The sequence below is a fragment of the Phyllobates terribilis genome, unplaced genomic scaffold, assembly GCF_046119375.1.
Source record: "Phyllobates terribilis strain yellow unplaced genomic scaffold, ASM4611937v1 Scaffold_1__5_contigs__length_1240528914, whole genome shotgun sequence".
Taxonomy (NCBI): Eukaryota; Metazoa; Chordata; class Amphibia; order Anura; family Dendrobatidae; genus Phyllobates; species Phyllobates terribilis.
The window spans coordinates 1,238,140,335-1,238,160,346 of record NW_027362761.1 but is presented as its reverse complement, the minus strand read 5'-3'; the positions used below and the strand labels follow the sequence as shown (position 1 = coordinate 1,238,160,346).

The window sequence follows — 20,012 nt, the reverse complement described above, 5'->3', positions numbered from 1 at the left end:
CCAGCTCCTTACATTTAAGGGTATCTGGTCATTCCTGTAGTAGCAGAATATACAACCCACGGCGACAACACACGCCTCATCGTAAAATGCTTCCACGAGTGCCCGGCTGTGTGTGGAACCATCTGGTGTTCGCGTTCCATCTTCCTAATGAAGGAGAACTCAAGTTCCCCGTCGAGTACCTGCTCAGGAATCTGACGCCTTGCCAAGCACTGCAGCCCTTCATCAAACTGAATCCCATACTGAAATACCAAGCACGAGAAATGATCCGGAGACTTAAGAAGGAAATTCTGGGGTCGTCTCAGGATTCTAGGTAAGATCCGTGTGTGATATGTGTGATCTAGTGAGAGACGCATTGGGGCAGATGTATTACATGAAGACCAGGGGCGGACACTGACAGTGAAGGGCCCCACCATCCATCATACACATAGTTACACCAGGCACACGTATAAAATACTACAAACATATTACACATGTATACACGGTGCACACATGAGCACATACACACATATACACAATGTCATTATTCTGATGCTCTTCTTCAGACCATCAGAAGATTTCTTTTTTGTTCATTCATTCATTCATTCATTCATTCAGGTATAAAACCCAAACGTATTTTTCTACATAAACTTATGAGGTCTTGGTTATTACAAGAGGAGCTGCATTTTTTTCAGTGCCATTTTGTCAACTGTCTCAGAGTGTCCCTTTCCTATTAACTTCTTCATGGGTTTAATGTCCAATGACAACATTTTTTATGGCATTCACCGATTGTCAAATGTAATCTGGAAGGATTTTCCTAGGAATAGGGGAAAAAGGAGGTGAGAGGTAAGATGTATGCTTAACGGATTGTGCTGTCCAGGCTGACCTCTAGAAATGAATAAATCCAGTATCCGGTCACAGTTATGGACTTCAGCCGTCCTGGTAGATCATGGACAAATCCTTCAAGGAAGTTCCAGTGTTAATGGACAATAAAAGTAAAATACCAGGAAACGGCGCTTCAACCACGGAAAATAAAAAGATATCCAGAAACCCTCTTTTTTAACAGGCCTTTATTTTAAAACTCCCGTCCTATCTGAGGGATTCAACCCAATTAGTTGAGGAGACTAGAGACATAATATGGGAAAATGATTATTTATTCATTAGAAGTCACTGCTCTGTACTCCAATATAGACCACAAATTGGGTTTGGGACCTGTGGAATATTACCTATCCCAATATCAAGCCAGAATAAAGATTATTTCTACTGAATGGCCTCTGGTTAATATTAGAGCGTAACATTTTTTCATTTGAAAACAAACTGTATTAACAGCGATTTGGCACCGTGATGGGGACTCAAGTCACCCCAAGTTTTGCCAATCTTTTCATGGGGCAATTCGAGTACCTGTGATTTATTATGTCTAAGATATACATTACTCACATCAAATATTATCACAGCTATATTGATTATTTATTTATCTTCTGACGTGGTACTGAATCTCAAGCTACTTTGTTTGTGGAAGAACTTAGCAAAAATAAATGGGGCGTTTCTTTCACTGCACATATCACTAAGGACAGAATTCTGTTTCTTAGATTTGGAGTTATTTCATATAAATCAGTCGATCGTGAGCAAGACATACTTCAAAACTGCAATTGGGAATGGGTATTTGGATTTCTATAGTGCACATTTCCCTAAATGGAAGAAAAACATACCCTAAAGTCAATTTCATCATCTTACAAAAAATTGTACATCAACTGAGGACTATTAGTGATGAGCAAGTATGTTCGGTTAACCTTTTCGGCGAGTATGCTCGGGCGAGTACCGACTATCTTCAGTGTACTCGGTGATATGTTTGAATTGCTCCCGTGTGCATCATTTGCGACTGTTTGACAGCTTTAATACATGTAGGAATGCTTGTTTCTTTCACATTCCTCACATGTATTAAAGCTGTCAAACAGTCGCAAACCATGCACACAGCGTAACTCAAACATATCACCGAGCACACTGAAGATACTCGGTACTCGCCCGAGCATGCTCGCCGAAAGGGTTAACCGAACATACTCACTCATGACTAAAGACTATGTGACTCAATTTCAATTATTAAAGAAAACAGTTTTGGAAAAAAGTACCCAAAAGAGATAATAAAAACAGCTTTAAAGAAAAATCTCAATCTAACACAAAAGGATTGTCTTGGTAACACTAAACAAAACATGGGTAATAAGAAGGGATAAATTGATATAGCTAGCTGAAAATATAATTTCATGACTACTTATAACAAAGAGAACCAACTGATCCATCAAATTTTAAAGAAATGCTGGTACCTCTTGAAAACAGATCTGATTTTAAAAGAATATATTCCAACAAAACCACTTATTACATTCCGTAGGGGTAAAACCATCAAAAACATGCTAGCGAGTGTAGACCATCTGTGTGACGGATCAGACTTACCCCGGAGAGCCGGGGCTTAGTGCCTACCTGGTACACACCAACCTTCTGTTGACGAGGTTGGACTTGGCTGCCGGCAGACACCAAGCACCACTCCAATGTAGTCCCTGGATGCCACACTCCACCTAGAAGCCAGACGGCGCACAGCAAGATGGATGGGAAGTGGAGCTCTGCCACTAGGCAAAGATAAGAGTGGCAACCCCTGACACTTGCCCTGCACAACCCTGAGCTCCCTGACATCCCTAGATGGGTTCTTTCACCCCGTGTGGTGATCCAGTTCCTGCCCCTGTCTTGCCCGAAGCACGGCCCTGACAAGTGCGAGGGACAGCAGGAACGCTAGGGAAACAGACAAGGATAAAAGAAACAACAATCAATCAACATGCACCCAGACTAAGGAAAGGTATAAATGGCAAAGGAGGGTGAGGCAACCCAAAAGGGAGATAAAGAAAATGAAGACAAACCAAACAAACTTCCAAACAGCAATCTCCGGAGACATCTCCTAAAGGACTTCTTCTTCCACAGCTCACACCTCCAAACTGAAACTAAGGTAAAGCAAGCTATCACTAGCAACTACCCAAGCGCCTAGGTGAGTACTTATACCAGAGGGGAGTGGAGAAATCAGAACAGCTGAGATAACTCAGGACAAACAGAACTGTTTAACCATTACAACCAACAAACAAGGGAAATCTGCACAGTTACCTAGAAAGCAAAGTAGATCCCACCAGTGGAGGCGTGCGTGTAGCCATCGCTGCGATCTTCTGACTCCTGCAATAGAGAGGAGACCACTCTCTGTTGCGGTACCTCCGTGACCCCCAGTATGCTAAAAAAGGGAGAATTCAAGGAATCTTTTCAAAATACTAATGTAGCATTTGATAAAAAGAAAGGAGTAGGTAGATGCAGCATAAAAAAATGTTGCTGTTGTAGGATCATAGATCATGGGGCAAAACAGATCAGAGCGAACAGAACTGATGAAACATTCACCATTAATCAGGAGTTATCATGTAATTCAGATTGTTATTTATGTTGTTACGAGTGTTTGTGGATATCAAGAATGGTTTACTGAAACAAAGTCTTTCACATCATTTGACCATTAAACCCAATAAAAACGTTGCTTCACTTCAGGTTCCTCCCTCTACGACAGATCCTAATACAAACACTGAATAGAAGAAAGGTTTTAAATTCCAAAGAATCCTGCTGGATACTTAAGCTGCAAAGTCTGTATCCAGATGGACTGAACCATGTAATGGAAGAAGTCTAGCAGAGTAAAATACACAAATAACTCCTTAACAGTTCGTTCACTCAGTATAGTAACATATACTCACCTTCATCCCTATGACGACAGTGCAATTAATGCATGTGTGGCGCCCCTGAGGGTTCAGTCGCCACAGGGGTACTGCACCTCAGATTGAGGTGTGGTATCTCCTCTCCAAGGTAAGGATAGAGCACCTCTCAGGACCCCACCTCTTCACTCAACACTACACCACTCCTGTCCTGTAGGGGGCCTATATGCACAAGGGTGCTGCCCCAGCCGGGATAAAGGAGATCGGGGGGGGGGGACCAAAGTTAGGGGGAACCTAGTAGTGGGTGAGGGCACACCTTTAGGTTACACTTGTGAAACATATTTAAATTAAGGCCATCTTAGGTTCATGGTCTTTGATTGTAAATCTTCATCGCTGAACGTGGCTTTCTGTGTGAACCTGCAGCCTATTGAAGATACACAGTCCTCGTACTCTGGCTTTGAGGCGAGGAGCGGGTCGGAGTTAACCACTGCCTCTACCCGGTCAAGGTCCCTACCTAAGAAGGCCTGGAGGGGAGTAGAGGAGAAAAGCTCCACAGGCAAAAGGATCCCAGGCGATACGGACGGAGCGGCATACGCCACCTGTCCTCACTATTCTGGCCAAGCCAGAGGGACTCCTGCTGCAAGAGGGGACCGGCCCCTGATATCTGACTTTGCTACTTCACGTCTTAGTCGGAGACGCTCCGGAGGCTTAGTGGATCCCACCGGGTAACGGACGGAGCGGAGTCGCCACCCGTACCCTTGTTCTGTGTATAGCCAGAGGGAGACCCAGCCCTACAACACGGGTAATAGTGGGGAATTACGTAGCCTTCCCTTGGTACTGAGGTAGTTAAAAGAAGTGTTCCTGTAGTTAGACCTCGCTGAACTGTTGGTAAGCCAAGCTAAGGGGTTAGCTTCAGTGGTCCAGTCAGTAGAGTAGAGGGGGAACTTAGTGTCCTGATCAAGCTTTGAGTGATATAGAGCTTGTTCCTGGCATAATTCCTTGTGGGCTGCAGTACCTGTAATCAGCCACAAGATGCCACTGTCCTGGGTGCAGATGTCAGGTTGAGTCTGCCAGCAGTGTTACAGACAGTGATGGGGTTAATGCTGTGTGATGACAGCTCACTGAGGGTGGACACTTTAGGAAAATCCCTGCTTAGTTTCCAGAAGCAGGAAGTGATGTTCATTAAGAGATAGGACAGTGAACTGTACGGGCAGCCTGACTATGTGTGGCTGCTAGGGTAGACTGGAGCTCCATACCCTCAGACAGTGGGATCACCAGTGCAAAGGTCTCCCTACGCAAGAGCAAGAGTCCTGTTAGCCGGCCGGAGAAACTCAAAAGAGGAGTTGAGGTCCCGGGGCACTTCTAGTCGGCAAGAAGCAGAGGAAGATAAATAGAACTCCAGGCTAAGACGTGGGGAAGATATCAGATCCGAAACACTGTTGATATTGCAGAAGAGTCTCTTGGGCTAGAGATTACAGAGATGCTTCATTTAAAGAGGGAACCAGGGCTGAAGATGTTGCCAGCGCCTGTGAGAGAGATAATAACCTGTCGGGCCTTATCCATTATATCTGCCTGTAAATACTGTATATATTCCTCTTCCCCAAGTAAAGTCCAAGTTATGGTTAAGAACCTCGTGTCCTCTGAATTTATTGCTTCCCTGGTCCCAAAAGAGAAATGCCTGGAGACAGCCGCGATCAGATGGTTTGAAGTAAGTGGAGAGCACCACATACACAGCCACACATCAGAGGGAGGACACGTATTGTCTGTAGGGTGCCAGAGCGAGAGGGGGCTACAGCTCGCCCACGACTACCTCGCTGGGGCACCTTACACACGCACCACATATGGACAGGAGAGGACCTAGTGGGAAATTCTAGGAACACTCTGGTGCGGGGGTCCTGATTCATGCACCCGAACTACCCAGAGTGTGTTGAACCCCCTTCCTGGTGGCCGCAGCGCGCCGTGAGGAGAGAGGAGAAGCCTTGCAGCTGATGCCTAACAACGTGAGTAAAGCTTGGAAGACTGCATCCATTGCCTCCGGTCCCTTATCCCTGATCCGTATTCTCTGCCCTGAGGCCCTGCTCCGCCTGTGGGGAGTAGTACCATCTTCTGCTGCCACTACATCCCGCCTCAGAGGACTGCCGCAGCGCTGGTGGCGTCGTCATTGAATCCACTCAATTACCACCGTCCCTCCTAGCCCTTATTTTGATGTGACGATCCTGGGCACGGGCCGGGCCTAGGCCACGACTGCATCCACCCTACATGGAGGCCCGGTTCCGAGTACCCCCATCTCTCAGGGTGGGCTAGCGAGTCAGTGTGAGGTGTCACAAAGTTGGCGTAGTCGGCAGGATTGCGTGCTCGCAGCAACGGAACAAGTTATCCCCATTGCTACCGGGTACTGTGTGCCTTTACAACAGACTGTCGTTTTACATCGCATGTGGCGTCCGCCCAAGAAGAACAGATACCATTATGTGCAAAAAGGACAGCAACCCAGCACCTCCCATCGTGCGCCTGGCTCCCCCATGGTGCCAAAAGTGCAGACTGCCCCTTCAAATAGAGACAGTCTGCAAGGTAGTGTCCGTCAAGACGGATGGGACATCCCGAGGATTGCCTGTCAGCCTACCGCCCTGAGCCGCCCCGAATAGAGGTGAGTCAAAAACAACGAGGTGTGGCCACAACAATCCGAGACTCACCGCACCCTGAAGCATTGATGGACGCCGCCGAGGAGAGTCGTTCCAAGCCCTCCAACGCTGGCCCACGAGCTGCTACCTTCCATGGCTTGGGACGAATGTACCTAACCCCGGAGGAGGCAGAGTTCCTCCGTGGAGAGACGCAGGACCTGACCCGGAGGGTTGAAGAGGCCCAGCGATCGGTGTCCGCAGCATGGCGAGAGGAGGTGTTGCAAAAGATCCGGTCCCACCGCCAAGGTTCTGCAAGCCTAACTATTGGAGCAGCAGCCCAGGAGGAGGAAACCCCGGAGGCCTCGTGCAGCCCAGGAGCGGGTAAGCAAGAAATCCCCGTCCCGGGCAACAGATGCACAGAGGCCCTCCTGGATCTGATGCTGGCACCCCTGTCCCCGGGCGCCGTTGTCTGGCAGCAGCTCTCAGCTCCGGAGCTCGAGGCCCAAGTGACCGCCACTGCCGGAGGCCTGCTATGCCTCCCGACTCCCAGTCAGCAGGATCCTGCCCTTAAAGGGGAGACCACCAGCCCCAACCCGGACTGGTACGTACTGGTCGAGGACCTGAAGCAACCCCTGCTGTCAACGCTACACGCGCCTCCGGTCACCTGCCCGGCGGCGGAAGAGATGGCCTGAGACAACCAGGGGGGGGACCTGATGGGCTTCCCCCAGGAGACCCGGGCTGAAGCGCAGAGGAGGGAGGAGTTCTGCAGAAAGGAGCTCCTCCAACACGATAAGGAGCGGCGGGAGAGGAGGATCCGCTGCAAGCACCTGGAGGTGCGCTCTAAAGCCGCTAAAACCAGGGCCCGCCGGGCAGAGGCCGGGCGTCCGAGCCCCCGGGAGGAAGGTCTGATAGTCCGCTTCCACCAGGAGACCCGGGCTGAAGCGCAGACGAGGGAGGAGTTCTGCAGAAAGGAGCTCCTCCAACTTGATAAGGAACGGCGGGAAAGGAGGATCCGCTGCGAGCACCTGGAGGTGCGCTCTAAAGCCGCTAAAACCAGGGCCCGCCGGGCAGAGGCCGCCCGTCCGAGCCCAAGGGTGGAAGGTCTGATAGTCCGCTTCCACCAGGAGGCGGGATGGGGCTTCGTACGGAGTCCCCAGTTTGCGCAGGATGTCTTCGTCAGCCGACGGGACGTCGAGCCGCAACTCAAAGAGGGGCATCCTGGCCGGAACCTCTACCCGGGTGATCTGGTGTCATACACCTGTAAGGTGCCCCAGCGAGGTAGTCGTGGGCAAGCTGTAGCCCCCTCTCGCTATGGCACCCTACAGACAATACGTGTCCTCCCTCTGAAGTGTGGCTGTGTATGTAGTGCTCTTCACTTACTTCAAGCCATCCGATCGCGGATGTCTCCAGGCAATTTTCTTCTGGGACCAGGGCAGCAATAATTTCAGAGGACACGAGGTTCTTAACCAGAACTTGGACTTTACTTGGGGAAGAGGAATATATACAATATTTACAGTCAGATATAATGGATAAGGCCCGACAGGCAATCATCTCCCTCACAGGCGCTGTTAACTGCTTCAGCCCTGGTTCCCTCTTTTAGCCTGGAGTCCTATTTAGCTTCCTCTGCTTCCTGCAGACTAGAAGTGCCCTGTGTCCTCACTACGCTTTGATGAGTTTATCCGGCAGGCGAACAGGACTCGTGCTCTTGTGTGGGGAGAATTGCGCACTGGGATCTCACTGTCTGAGGGTTCGGAGCTCCCGTCTACCCTAGCAGCCACTATAGTCAGGCTGTCTGATCAACTTGCAATCTCATCTTGTACTGAAGAATCACTTCCTGATTCTGGAAACTAAACAGAGACTTTCCTAATGTGCCCACCCTCTGTGAGCTGTCATCCCACAGCATTAACTCGTCCCTGTCTGTAACACTGCTAGAAGACTCAACCTGACATCTGCACCCAGGATAGTGGCATCTTATGACTGTTTACAGGTACTGCAGCCCACAATAAATTATGCCAGGAACAGGCTCTATATCACTGAAGGCTTGATCCGGGCACTAAGTTCCCCCTCTACTCTACTGACTGGACCACTGAAGCTAACCCTTTAGCTTGGCCTACCACAATTTAGAGAAGATTAACTAAGGGAACATTTTCCTTAACTACTTCAGTGCCTAGGGAAGGCTACATCCTTCCCCACTAATACATTCCCCAACACTTTAATGTTGGTCGTCCCCGACCACACTAAACAATCAACAAAAATCAGCAGCTATGACATCATATCACATTACTATAGTTACTAAAACACTTTAGTATACGACTGGTCCTGAAGTCGTCTTCTTAGATGGGAGACCGGCCCTTCTCGGTTAAGGGCCCTGGAACAGCAATTCAGGACAGTCCATTATCAACTTTTCAAAACTTTCCCAGGAGTACGGGTCCTTCTTGGTAAGGACCCTGGAAACACAGTGTCCATGTCCATATTTTTAAGACAGGCCAACACCTCAATACCCCCCAATCTCAAGGGCTGCATTCTGAGGCACACAGTCACAGGTAACACCCTGTGAGTCTCTTTCTTCTTGGCCCTAGCGGGGGTCACCGGTTCTTCCCGCTAGGCCGCAAGTCTCTTAGATTTGGTGGATATCCATCCTCAAGGTGTGCCTCAGCATTTTAAATTCCAGCAGAAAAAGGCGCAGCAAGCGCAACAAGCGAAAAATAAAAAGTAAAAACAAAAAGAGCAGCTCTCCTGGGCACACAACTTCGGTGCTGCTTAAGGCCTTCCTGGCCTGGGAGGTAGGGGAACAGTCCTCCATTTTTCTCTCTAACCTAATTCAACATGGGGCACTCCGCCCCCATTGGGAAACAGTCCCAGAATCAGGACCACAGCTGGTGGGTCCTAGTAGAAGAAAAGGTGAAAGGTCAACGGACCTTTTAGCCAGCTCACTTCTTCCGGGCCTCCTTCCGTTCCTTCATGAAGGCGGCCCATGCTGCAGAGGAAGGTGGCTTCTTCCACCTCCAAGGCTGATTGGGGTACTTAGTAGGCCCAGGGTCCTCGTCCGAGGATGTAGCACTGCCACAGCCGACCTGGGTAGGGCCGTAGCTGGTCACTGTAAAGCTGTGGACGACATTACTGGTGCCAGCTTGAATTTCCCCGACAGCTCTCTCAGCCCCTCCTGGGTATTGTGGCACCGACTCCTCCTCTGGCACCTCACTAGGGAAGTCAGCTTCCTTGCCACTTGCCAGATCTTCCTCTTCCTCGCTCACAATCTCCCCCCACTGCCGCCTCATAGGCTCCTCTGCTGGCGGAGCACTGGCCTTAGGTGGGGGCAGAAAGCCTTTAGGGGCTTCCTTAGCCCAGCGCTGCTTAGCCTCCCTCTTGGCCCTCCTTCTGAAGACCTCTTCATCCTTTTCCAGGACATCTTTCCATTCATACGGTCGGGTGAGCGCAGCCGCGTACCACCCTCCGGAACACTCACACTTAACGAAGTGCACTATGTCCCCCACACGCAGATTGTGAAGGCGATCAGGCAGATAATCTCGCTTAATTACCTCGCGAGTAACGAACACCTCGTGCCCGATCCACTCTTCCTCCAGGAATCCGTACCCCTCACGGATGTGGAACTCAAGGACTCGTCCCCGAGTCTGGGACGCCTCCACCGACTCTCTCCGCGCCGCATTGGACCCTTCCAGCCAGCCTCTGAGGAAGGTGTCGGTCCATCGCCGCTGCTCTCTTGGCGTCATTGGGGGGTTGCGGGTAGTCCACTTCAGACTCCGGAGCTTGGAGTAACACTTCGCCGAGGGGGTGTTGATGGCCTCCACTGCCAGCTGCCAAAAACTCTCTTGCGGGGCCCTCTTCCTGGGAGGCCTCACCTCTGCCTCTGCACCATCCCCTTCAGGCCTAGGGGCCCCTGTCGCCGTGGAAGCTGTCGCGGCAGGCGAAACCGGCCGCTGGGGTATAGGCTGCTCACCTCCATCAGGCTCCGCTGCAGCTGTTGCTCCGGCCCCACCAGAATGTTCTCCACCCTCGGCCAAGGGGGACGGATCTTCCGGCATCCGGCTCCAGTACCACATGCAGAACCCATGGATAAGCAGGCCCAGCTCCGGATCGGGCCTAGTGGACCACTGGACAGCCACTGGGGGTAAAGACTCACGAGCGGCATCCGCGAGCGACTCTCTCTTGCAGCCCCTGGGGTACTCAGCTCTAGCATCCCCTCCTCAGCGCGCATTCCGGACAGGTCATCCGATCCTCCAGTTGCCATCTTCGCAAAGCATCCACCGCAGCACCTCCTTCCTCTCGTGTGCTGGACGGAAAATGGCGCTGGTCGCTTACCAGTGACGCGCGTCCTGCGCGTCCAACTCCTCCTCTTCCTGGGCCGGCTTTCTGACGCGACCGCCGCGTCACTCGTCACTCTCGGCAGCTCCGCCTTCAGCTGCGCCCCTTCTCTGTGCGAACTGATACTCACGGGGCCGGACTTCACTTTACGCCGCGCCCTCTTCCTCACTGGACGTCCCATCCTGGGACGCATCTTCACTGCTGGGACCATCCTTCTTCGGGCCGGAACTCGTAGGGGTTGGACATCTTTTCGCGCTCTCAGGCGCCGTCCACTCCCACGATAGGCGGTTCTTCTCCCAGACCTTACCGCCATTGTCACCATCTTGGAATCCATGCTTCGGGCTGCCATCTTGGGCCACATGCCTTCCAACACTTTTTCCTCAGTGTTCTGCGTCGGCTCTTCCCCGCTTTCTTCATGCGAGGAGCTCGCATGCTGCCGACTACGCCAAATGTAAGGTGCCCCAGCGAGGTAGTCGTGGGCGAGCTGTAGCCCCCTCTCGCTATGGCACCCTACAGACAATAATTGTCCTCCCTCTGAAGTGTGGCTGTGTATGTAGTGCTCTTCACTTACTTCAAGCCATCCGATCGCGGATGTCTCCAGGCAATTTTCTTCTGGGACCAGGGCAGCAATAATTTCAGAGGACACGAGGTTCTTAACCAGAACTTGGACTTTACTTGGGGAAGAGGAATATATACAAAATTTACAGTCAGATATAATGGATAAGGCCCGACAGGCAATCATCTCTCTCACAGGCGCTGTTAACTGCTTCAGCCCTGGTTCCCTCTTTAGGCGGAGCATCTCTGTGGCTATAATTCCTGGCCCAAGAGACTCCTCTGTATTGACAGTGACCTAGATCCGATATCTCTCCCCCACATCTTAGCCTGGAGTCCTATTTAGCTTCCTCTGCTTCCTGCAGACTAGAAGTGCCCTGTGTCCTCACTACGCTTTGATGAATTTCTCCGGCAGGCGAACAGGACTCGTGCTCTTGTGTGGGGAGGATTGCGCACTGGGATCTCACTGTCTGAGGGTTCGGAGCTCCCGTCTACCCTAGCAGCCACTATAGTCAGGCTATCTGATCAACTTGCAATCTCAACTCGTACTGAAGAATCACTTCCTGATTCTGGAAACTAAACAGAGACTTTCCTAATGTGCCCACCCTCTGTGAGCTGTCATCCCACAGCATTAACTCGTCCCTGTCTGTAACACTGCTAGCAGACTCAACCTGACATCTGCACCCAGGACAGTGGCATCTTGTGGCTGTTTACAGGTACTGCAGCCCACAATAAATTATGCCAGGAACAGGCTCTATATCACTCAAGGCTTGATCCGGGCACTAAGTTCCCCCTCTACTCTACTGACTGGACCACTGAAGCTAACCCCTTAGCTTGGCCTACCACAGTTCAGAGAGGATTAACTAAGGGAATATTTTCCTTAACTACTTCAGTGCCTGGGGAAGGCTACATCCTTCCCCACTATTACACACCCGCCACCACGGGGTGCGTGGCCGGTACACCCTGGACGTCCACAGGGTGTTCAAGGGTGAGACCCCCACGCGCCTGCTAATAGAGGACAGTGCAGACCTACAGAGGGATTTGGATAAGCTGGGTAGGTGGAGCATTAAATGGCAAATGAGGTTTAATGAGGAGAAACGTAAGGTCATACATATGGGAAGGAAAAATGGAAGTCACCAGTACTCACTGAATGGGAAATCATTGGGGAATTCAGAGATGGAGAAGGACTTGGGCATCTTGATTGATAGCAAACTAAATTGGAGTGCCCAAAGTCAGGCGGCTGCTGTAAGGGCAAACAGGGTAATGGGATGTATCAGAAGAGGTATAGCTGCAAAGGAGGAGAACATTGTTCTTCCACTGTACAAAGCACTGGTCAGACCACACTTGGAATACTGTGCTCAGTTATGGGCCCCAATATATAGAAAGGATAGAAATGAGCTTGAAAAGGTACAAAGGAGGGCAACAAAATTAATAAAGGGAATGGAGGGACTGCAGTACCCAGAGAGGTTGACAAAACTAGGACTATTCAGCCTGGAAAAGAGAAGGTTGAGGGGGGACATAATAAATGTGTACAAATATGTTAGGGGACAGTATAGAGATCTTGCCCGGGATTTGTTCAAAAGGAGGGATATTACGGTAACAAGAGGGCACTCACTAAGACTGGAAGAGAAAAGGTTTCAGCACCAGCATAGGAAGGGGTTCTTTACGGTAAGAGCAGTGAGAATATGGAATTCACTGAGTGAGGAGACGGTAATGTCGGATTCACTAAACCAGTTCAAGCGGGGACTGGATGCATTTCTACATACCAGGCAGATTTCAGCGTATACTTAAAAATATAATAAAATAGTAGGTTGATACAGGGATTTATTCTGACTGCTGGTTTCAGAGTCGGGAGGGAATTTTTCCTCAGGTGAAGATTGGCCAAATCATTTGGGGTTTTTGCCTCCTCTGGATCAACTTTAGGAATTACAGAACTAACAGGTCGAACTTGATGGACGCAAGTCTTTATTCGGCTTTACTAACTATGTTACTATGTTACTATGGTCAGGCTCCGTAGGGAGGAATGAGTCTTTTCCCCGGTGGGGATACCTTGACTGAGCAGCCCCGGAGGTTGTACCTCCCTGTTGACTAGTTACTGTTTTATGTTATTATGTTCTATGTTGCACCCGGATTTAAGTTTGAAAGAGACATTTGTCCCTGCGGACGCTAGCAGTAGACAGACTCCTTATTGTATATAGTTTTGCATCTATTTAGGTGCTCCCTATTGGTTTTATGCAAAACCACCTCTACCTCTGACCTCAGACCTCAGAAGAAAAACCTGTCTGGAGTGGCTCTCCTGGAGGTCCAACTCTGGATCTCCATGCCCTGCAGCCACCCCAGGGCCCACGTTGAGGGTTTGGGACAGGTCCCTCATGCTGCTGAACTGACACTTTCTACTGTATTTTCTACTGATCTGTCTACTTGCATAATGTCTCTTTGATGTTTTATACCTTTGTACTATTTAATCTCTAACATTTAAGAATTGAGCCTCCCTTAAAGGGAAGATAGTTTTACTGTTATAAAAGCATATAAAAAGTCTGTACCAATGCTTTGCTCTCTTTGCAGCCGGCGGACGTGCTGTGTTTCACCAGGGGGGAATGTGGCGCCCCTGAGGGTTCAGTCGCCACAGGGGTACTGCACCTCAGATTGAGGTGTGGTATCTCCTCTCCGAGGTAAGGATGGAGCACCTCTCAGGACCCCACTTCTTCACTCAACACTACACCACTCCTGTCCTATAGGGGGCCTATATGCACCAGGGTGCTGCCCCAGCCGGGATAGAGGAGATGGGGGGGACCAAAGTTAGGGGTAACCTAGTAGTGGGTGAGGGTGGAGGACACACCTTTAGGTTACACTTGCTGATACATATTTAAATTACGGCCATCTTAGGTTCATGGTCTTTAATTGTGATCTTCATCGCTGAATGTGGCTTTCTGTTAAGAACCTGCAGCTGATTGAAGATACACGGTCCTCGTTCTCTGGCCTTGAGGCGAGGAGCGGGCTAGAGTTAACGGCTGTCTCATCCCGGTCAAGGTCCCTACCTAAGAAGGCCTGGAGGGGAGTAGAGGAGAAAAGCTCCACAGGCAAAAGGATCCCTGGGAACACGGACGGAGCGGCGTATGCCACCTGCTACCCTCATTCTGGCCAAGCCAGAGGGACTCCTGCTGCAAGAGGGGACCGGCCCCCGATATCTGACTCTGCTACTTCACATCTTAGTCGGAGAAGCTCCGGAGGCTCAGTGGATCCCACCGGGTAACGGACGGAGCGGAGTCGCCACCCGTACCCTTGTTCTGTGCATAGTCCAGAGGGAGACCCAGCCTCTAGTCCAGAGAGGACCTAGTGAGAAATTCTAGGAACACTCTGGTGCGGGGGTCCTGATTCATGCACCCAAACTACCCGGAGTGTGCTGAACCCCTTCCTGGTGGCCGCAGCGCGCCGTGAGGAGCGAGGAGAAGCCTTGCAGCTGACACCTAACAACGTGAGTAAAGCTTGGAAGACTGCATCCATTGCCTCCGGTCCCTTATTTCAGCGTGGCACCACACCACACCACCCACTACGACTCCCCTGATCTTGATTCTCGGCCCTGAGCCCCTGCTCCGCCTGTGGGGAGTAGTACCATCTGCTGCTGCCACTACATCCCACCTCAGAGGACTGAACGCAGTTCTGGTGGCGAATCACCAGGTACCACAGGTGGCATAGTCATTACATCCACTCGATTACCACCGTCACTTCTAGCCCTTATTTTGATGTGACGACCCTGGGCACGGGCCGGGCCTGGGCCACGACTGCATCCACCCTACATGGAGGCCCGGTTCCGAGTACCCCCATCTCTCAGGGTGGGCTAGCGAGTCAGTGTGAGGCGTCACACATGATTAGACAGTCATGCACAGAGCAGTATGCACAGAGAAAAGTATTCACCACCCCCCCAACCCCCACTTGGCTTTTTACCTATTTTGTTACATTAGAACCTATGTGTAAATAGTTCTGTAATCCGATTTCTGTGTGATGCATCAGCACCAAATAATCTAAGGTGGAGAAGTGAGAAAAATATAGGCATAAATTTATGGGCTCAAATAACTAAAAATTGGCATGCACATATGTATTCACCCCTTTTGCTGTGAAGTCCCTAAAAGTTTCTGGTGTAAGCAATTCCCTTCACAAGTCTCATTCTTAGTGGCAGGACATGTGTGCAATCTAAGTGTCACATATCTCTCAGTATATACACTTTACCTTTTCTGAAAGGCCATTAACAAGGAGATCTCCAAACACCACGATAAGCACCAAGGAGATCTCCAAACACCACCATGAAGACCAAGGAGATCTCCAAACACCACCATGAAGACCAAGTAGATCTCCAAACACCACCATGAAGACCAAAGAGATCTCCAAACACCACCATGAACACCAAGTAAAGTAGATCTCCAAACACCACCATGAAGACCAAGGAGATCTCCAAACACCACCATGAACACCAAGTAGATCTCCAAACACCACCATGAACACCAAGTAGATCTCCAAACACCACCATGAAGACCAAAAAGATCTCCAAACACCACCATGAACACCAAGTAGATCTCCAAACACCACCATGAAGACCAAAGAGATCGCCAAACACCACCATGAACACCAAGTAGATCTCCAAACACCACCATGAAGACCAAGGAGATCTCCAAACACCACCATGAACACCAAAGAGATCTCCAAACACCACCATGAACACCAAGTAAAGTAGATCTCCAAACACCACCATGAAGACCAAGGAGATCTCCAAACACCACCATGAACACCAAGTAGATCTCCAAACACCACCATGAACACCAAGTAGATCTCCAAACACCACCATGAAGACCAAAAAGATCTCCAAACACCACCATGAACACCAAGTAGATCTCCAAACACCACCATGAAGACCAAAGAGATCGCCAAACACCACCATGAACACCAAGTAGATCTCCAAACACCACCATGAAGACCAAGGAGATCTCCAAACACCACCATGAACACCAAGGAGATCTCCAAACACCACCATGAACACCAAGTAGATCTCCAAACACCACCATGAACACCAAGTAGATCTCCAAACACCACCATGAAGACCAAAGAGATCTCCAAACACCACCATGAACACCAAGGAGATCTCCAAACACCACCATGAAGACCAAGGAGATCTCCAAACACCTCCATGAACACCAAGTAGATCTCCAAACACCACCATGAAGACCAAAGAGATCTCCGAACACCACCATGAACACCAAGCAGATCTCCAAACACCACCATGAAGACCAAGGAAATCTCCAAACAACACCATGAAGACTAAGGAGATCTCCAAACAACACCATGAAGACTAAGGAAATCTCCAAACAACACAACACCATGAAGACTAAGGAGATCTCCAAACAAGTCAGGCACAAAGTTGTTGAGAAGCACAAGTGGGTTATAAAAAAATCTCCCAATCTCTAATGATCCTCCGGTGACCATCAAATCCATTATCATCAAATGGAAAGAACATGGTACCACTCCAACCTGCCAAATGAGGGCCGCCCACCAAAACTCTCAGTCCGGGCAAGGAGGGCATTAATCAGAGAGGCAGCACAGAGACCAAAGGTAACCCTGAAGGAGCTGCACAGTTCCCAAGCAGAGATTGGAGTATCTGTCCATATGACCACGTTAAGTAGCATATGCCATAGAGGTGGCCTTTATGGAAGAGTGGACAGAAAAAGCCTTTAATTACACACAAATATTGTAAGGCTCGTTTTGAGTTTGCCAAAAGACATGTGGGAGACTCCCAAAATGTATGGAGGAAGGGGCTGTGGTCAGATGAGACCAAAATGTAACTTTTTGGCCATCAAGGTAAATGCTGTTTCTGGAGCCAAACCAACACAGCTCATGACCCCAAAAACACCACACCCACAGCAAAACATGGTGGTGCCACCATCATGCTGTGGCGAAGTGTCTTTCGGCAGCAGGGACAGCGAAAATGGTCCAAGTTGAGGGGAAGATGGATGGTCCAAAATACAGCGATATTCTTGAGCAAAACTTCTTTCAGTCTGTCAGTGATTAGAGACTGGGACAGAGGTTCACCTTCCAACAATACAATGACCCAAAGCGCTAAAGCAACACTCGAGGGTTGTAAGGGGAAACGTGTAAATTTTCTGGAGTGGCCAAGTCACAGCCCCGACCTTAATCCAATTGAGAATCTAAGTAGTAACATAGTAACGTAGGTTGAATAAAGACTAGTGTTGAGCCACCCCCTAGTGTTCGGGTTCGGTTCGTCGAACACCGGGATGTTCGTGGAACTGTTCGTCGAACGCCTTAGAACACTGTCGAACACCGTCGAACACCGTTAAAACCAATGGCAGGCAAATAAAAACGCAGAGAAAACACCTTCAAAGGTGTCCAAAAGCTGACAAACTGCTCAGAAGACACTATCTTTAAAAAAGCCGGCGGACTGCAATTTGCAGCGGGGGGGGGGGGGGACCAGAAAGCTTGGGCCTCCCTGCGCTGTGTATTCCAGCCCCCAGCTGCCTAGTTGTACCTGGTTGGACACAAAAATAGGGCGAAGCCCCACGTATTTTTTTTAAATTATTTCATGAAACTCGGCTCACCTCATGCACGTCACTGACAGCGTGGGAGAATTCTCCTGCGCTTGCCGTGAGCGCAGGAGAGTTCTCTCACGCTCACCGCATGCGCAGGAGAAATCGCCCACGCTGTTAGTGACGTGCATGAGGTGAGCTGAGTTCATTGTACATGAACTCGGCTCATCTTTATGCCGTCACAGCCAGACACTGAGGAGCGCAAGCATGCCTGCACTTCTCAGTGTCTGCGGGATGACAGGCTGGATGGCAGCGTTCTGCTGCGGTCCAGCCTGTCATCTCGATGTAGCAGAGCTGAAGCTGTCCTGGGAACTATGGAAAGGTAAGGATGAGGTTGGTTTATTATTTTTCTTTTATTGCAGGAGATCGTTGGCTTCAGCTGGAATGGGCGTGATGGTAAGTATGGTTTAATTTAGAACAATAAAGGATTGTGTCTTTATTTCAATTAAAGGACTTTATTCTAGGCATTTGTGTTTTTTTTTAACTTTGACTATGGGGTTAGTAATGGGGGTGTCTTATAGACGCCTCTCCATTAATAACCTGGGCTTGATGTCAGCTGGCATTATAAGCTAACATCAACCCCAGCCCTATTACCCCACTGCCACCGCTACAGGGCAGTGGGAAGAGCGAGGCTAAGTGCCAGAATTGGCGCATCCTATGAATGCGCCATTTCTGGGGCGGCTGACGGCTGGTGTTTCTAGCCTGGGAGGGGGCCAATATTCATGGCTCCCTTCCTGGGCTATTAATATCAGCCCCCAGCTGTCTGCCTAGCCTTTGCTAGCTATTAAAATAGGGGGGACCCCATGTCATTTTTTTTTGGGTTCCCCCATTTTAATAGCTAGTAAAGGCTAGGTATTCAGCTGGGGGCTGATATTAGTAGCCTGGGAAGCTCCGTGGGTATTACCCCCTTCCCAGGCTTCAAACATCTGTCCCAGCCGTCTGCTTAACCTCCGCTAGAGACTAAACTTACGGGGACCCCACGCCAATTTTTATTTTACTAAATCCTTTATTTTAACACTAAATGACAAGTACAGTAACCAACACTGTCACTGTACTTCTTATATATGTGACTGACATGTTTCTATCTAATCTATGTGTGATGCTCTATTCTTTCTGTTGTAAATTGTCGGTACCGGTGTATGCGCTGATGAATTGTCGGTACCGGTGTATGCCGCTGATGAATTGTCGGTACCGGTGTATGCCGCTGATGAATTGTCGGTACCGGTGTATGCGCTGATGAATTGTCGGTACCGGTGTATGCCGCTGATGAATTGTCGGTACCGGTGTATGCCGCTGATGAATTGTCGGTACCGGTGTATGCCGCTGATGAATTGTCGGTACCGGTGTATGCCGCTGATGAATTGTCGGTACCGGTGTATGCCGCTGATGAATTGCCGGCTTTTCATGTTTCACTGTGAGCACTGTTCCCATCGATTTGGGCAATCACTGTAATGCCACAACCACCATGGCTGCGGCATTACAGTGAGTGGCAGACAATCCCTGCATGATGTGAAGAAATCCAGTTACGCTTTTGGTGCACGAACAGTTATCGAACATAACCTCGAACACCGCTCATCTCTAATAAAGACCTAGGTCCATCAAGTTCAACCTTTGTCCCCCAGTTGTCCTCCCTACACTATCTTACTAACTTATTGGGACTTGGACTCACAAATTAATGACCATTTTTATTATTGCTGCAACATTACAATTAAAAATGAACCCGTTTATAATTTTTTAATTAGTTTTATTTTTTGTATTACTCTTATGAAATTACTAAAATCCCTGAACCTAAATCTGTTGATCCAGAAGAAGGAAAAACCCCCAGGACACATTCAGCCAATCTGCATCACGGGGTGATCATCACGACCCCCAGAAAAGGCGATCAGGGGCCGATCAGTCCAAGAACCCCGGATCAAATATACGACTATAGGTGTAACAGGCTGTCTAATGTAACTGTAACCTCAATGTTATGTGTATCGAGGAAATCCTCCAGCCCCTGTATAAAGCTGTTATAGTGTCAGCCCCTGTATAAAGCGGTTATAGTGTCAGCCCCTGTATAAAGCTGTTATAGTGTCGCCCCTGTATAAAGCTGTTATAGTGTCGGCTCCTGTATAAAGCTATTATAGTGTCGGCCCCTGTATAAAGCTGTTATAGTGTCGGCCCCTGTATAAAGCCGTTATAGTGTCGGCCCCTGTATAAAGCTGTTATAGTGTCGGCCCCTGTATAAAGCT

General features: G+C 49.5%; 1 protein-coding gene across 1 annotated transcript in view; it reads left to right on the top strand.

Annotated features, from left to right (window-relative positions):
* Positions 1-20,012, top strand: part of LOC141173669 (uncharacterized) — a 155,114-nt gene that overhangs the window by 787 nt on the left and 134,315 nt on the right. Inside the window, exon 1 of the mRNA XM_073657986.1 lies at positions 1-310. This exon is cut by the window's left edge and continues 787 nt beyond it. Coding sequence (XP_073514087.1) covers positions 1-310 — 310 coding nt within the window. The remainder of the gene's footprint in view (positions 311-20,012) is intronic.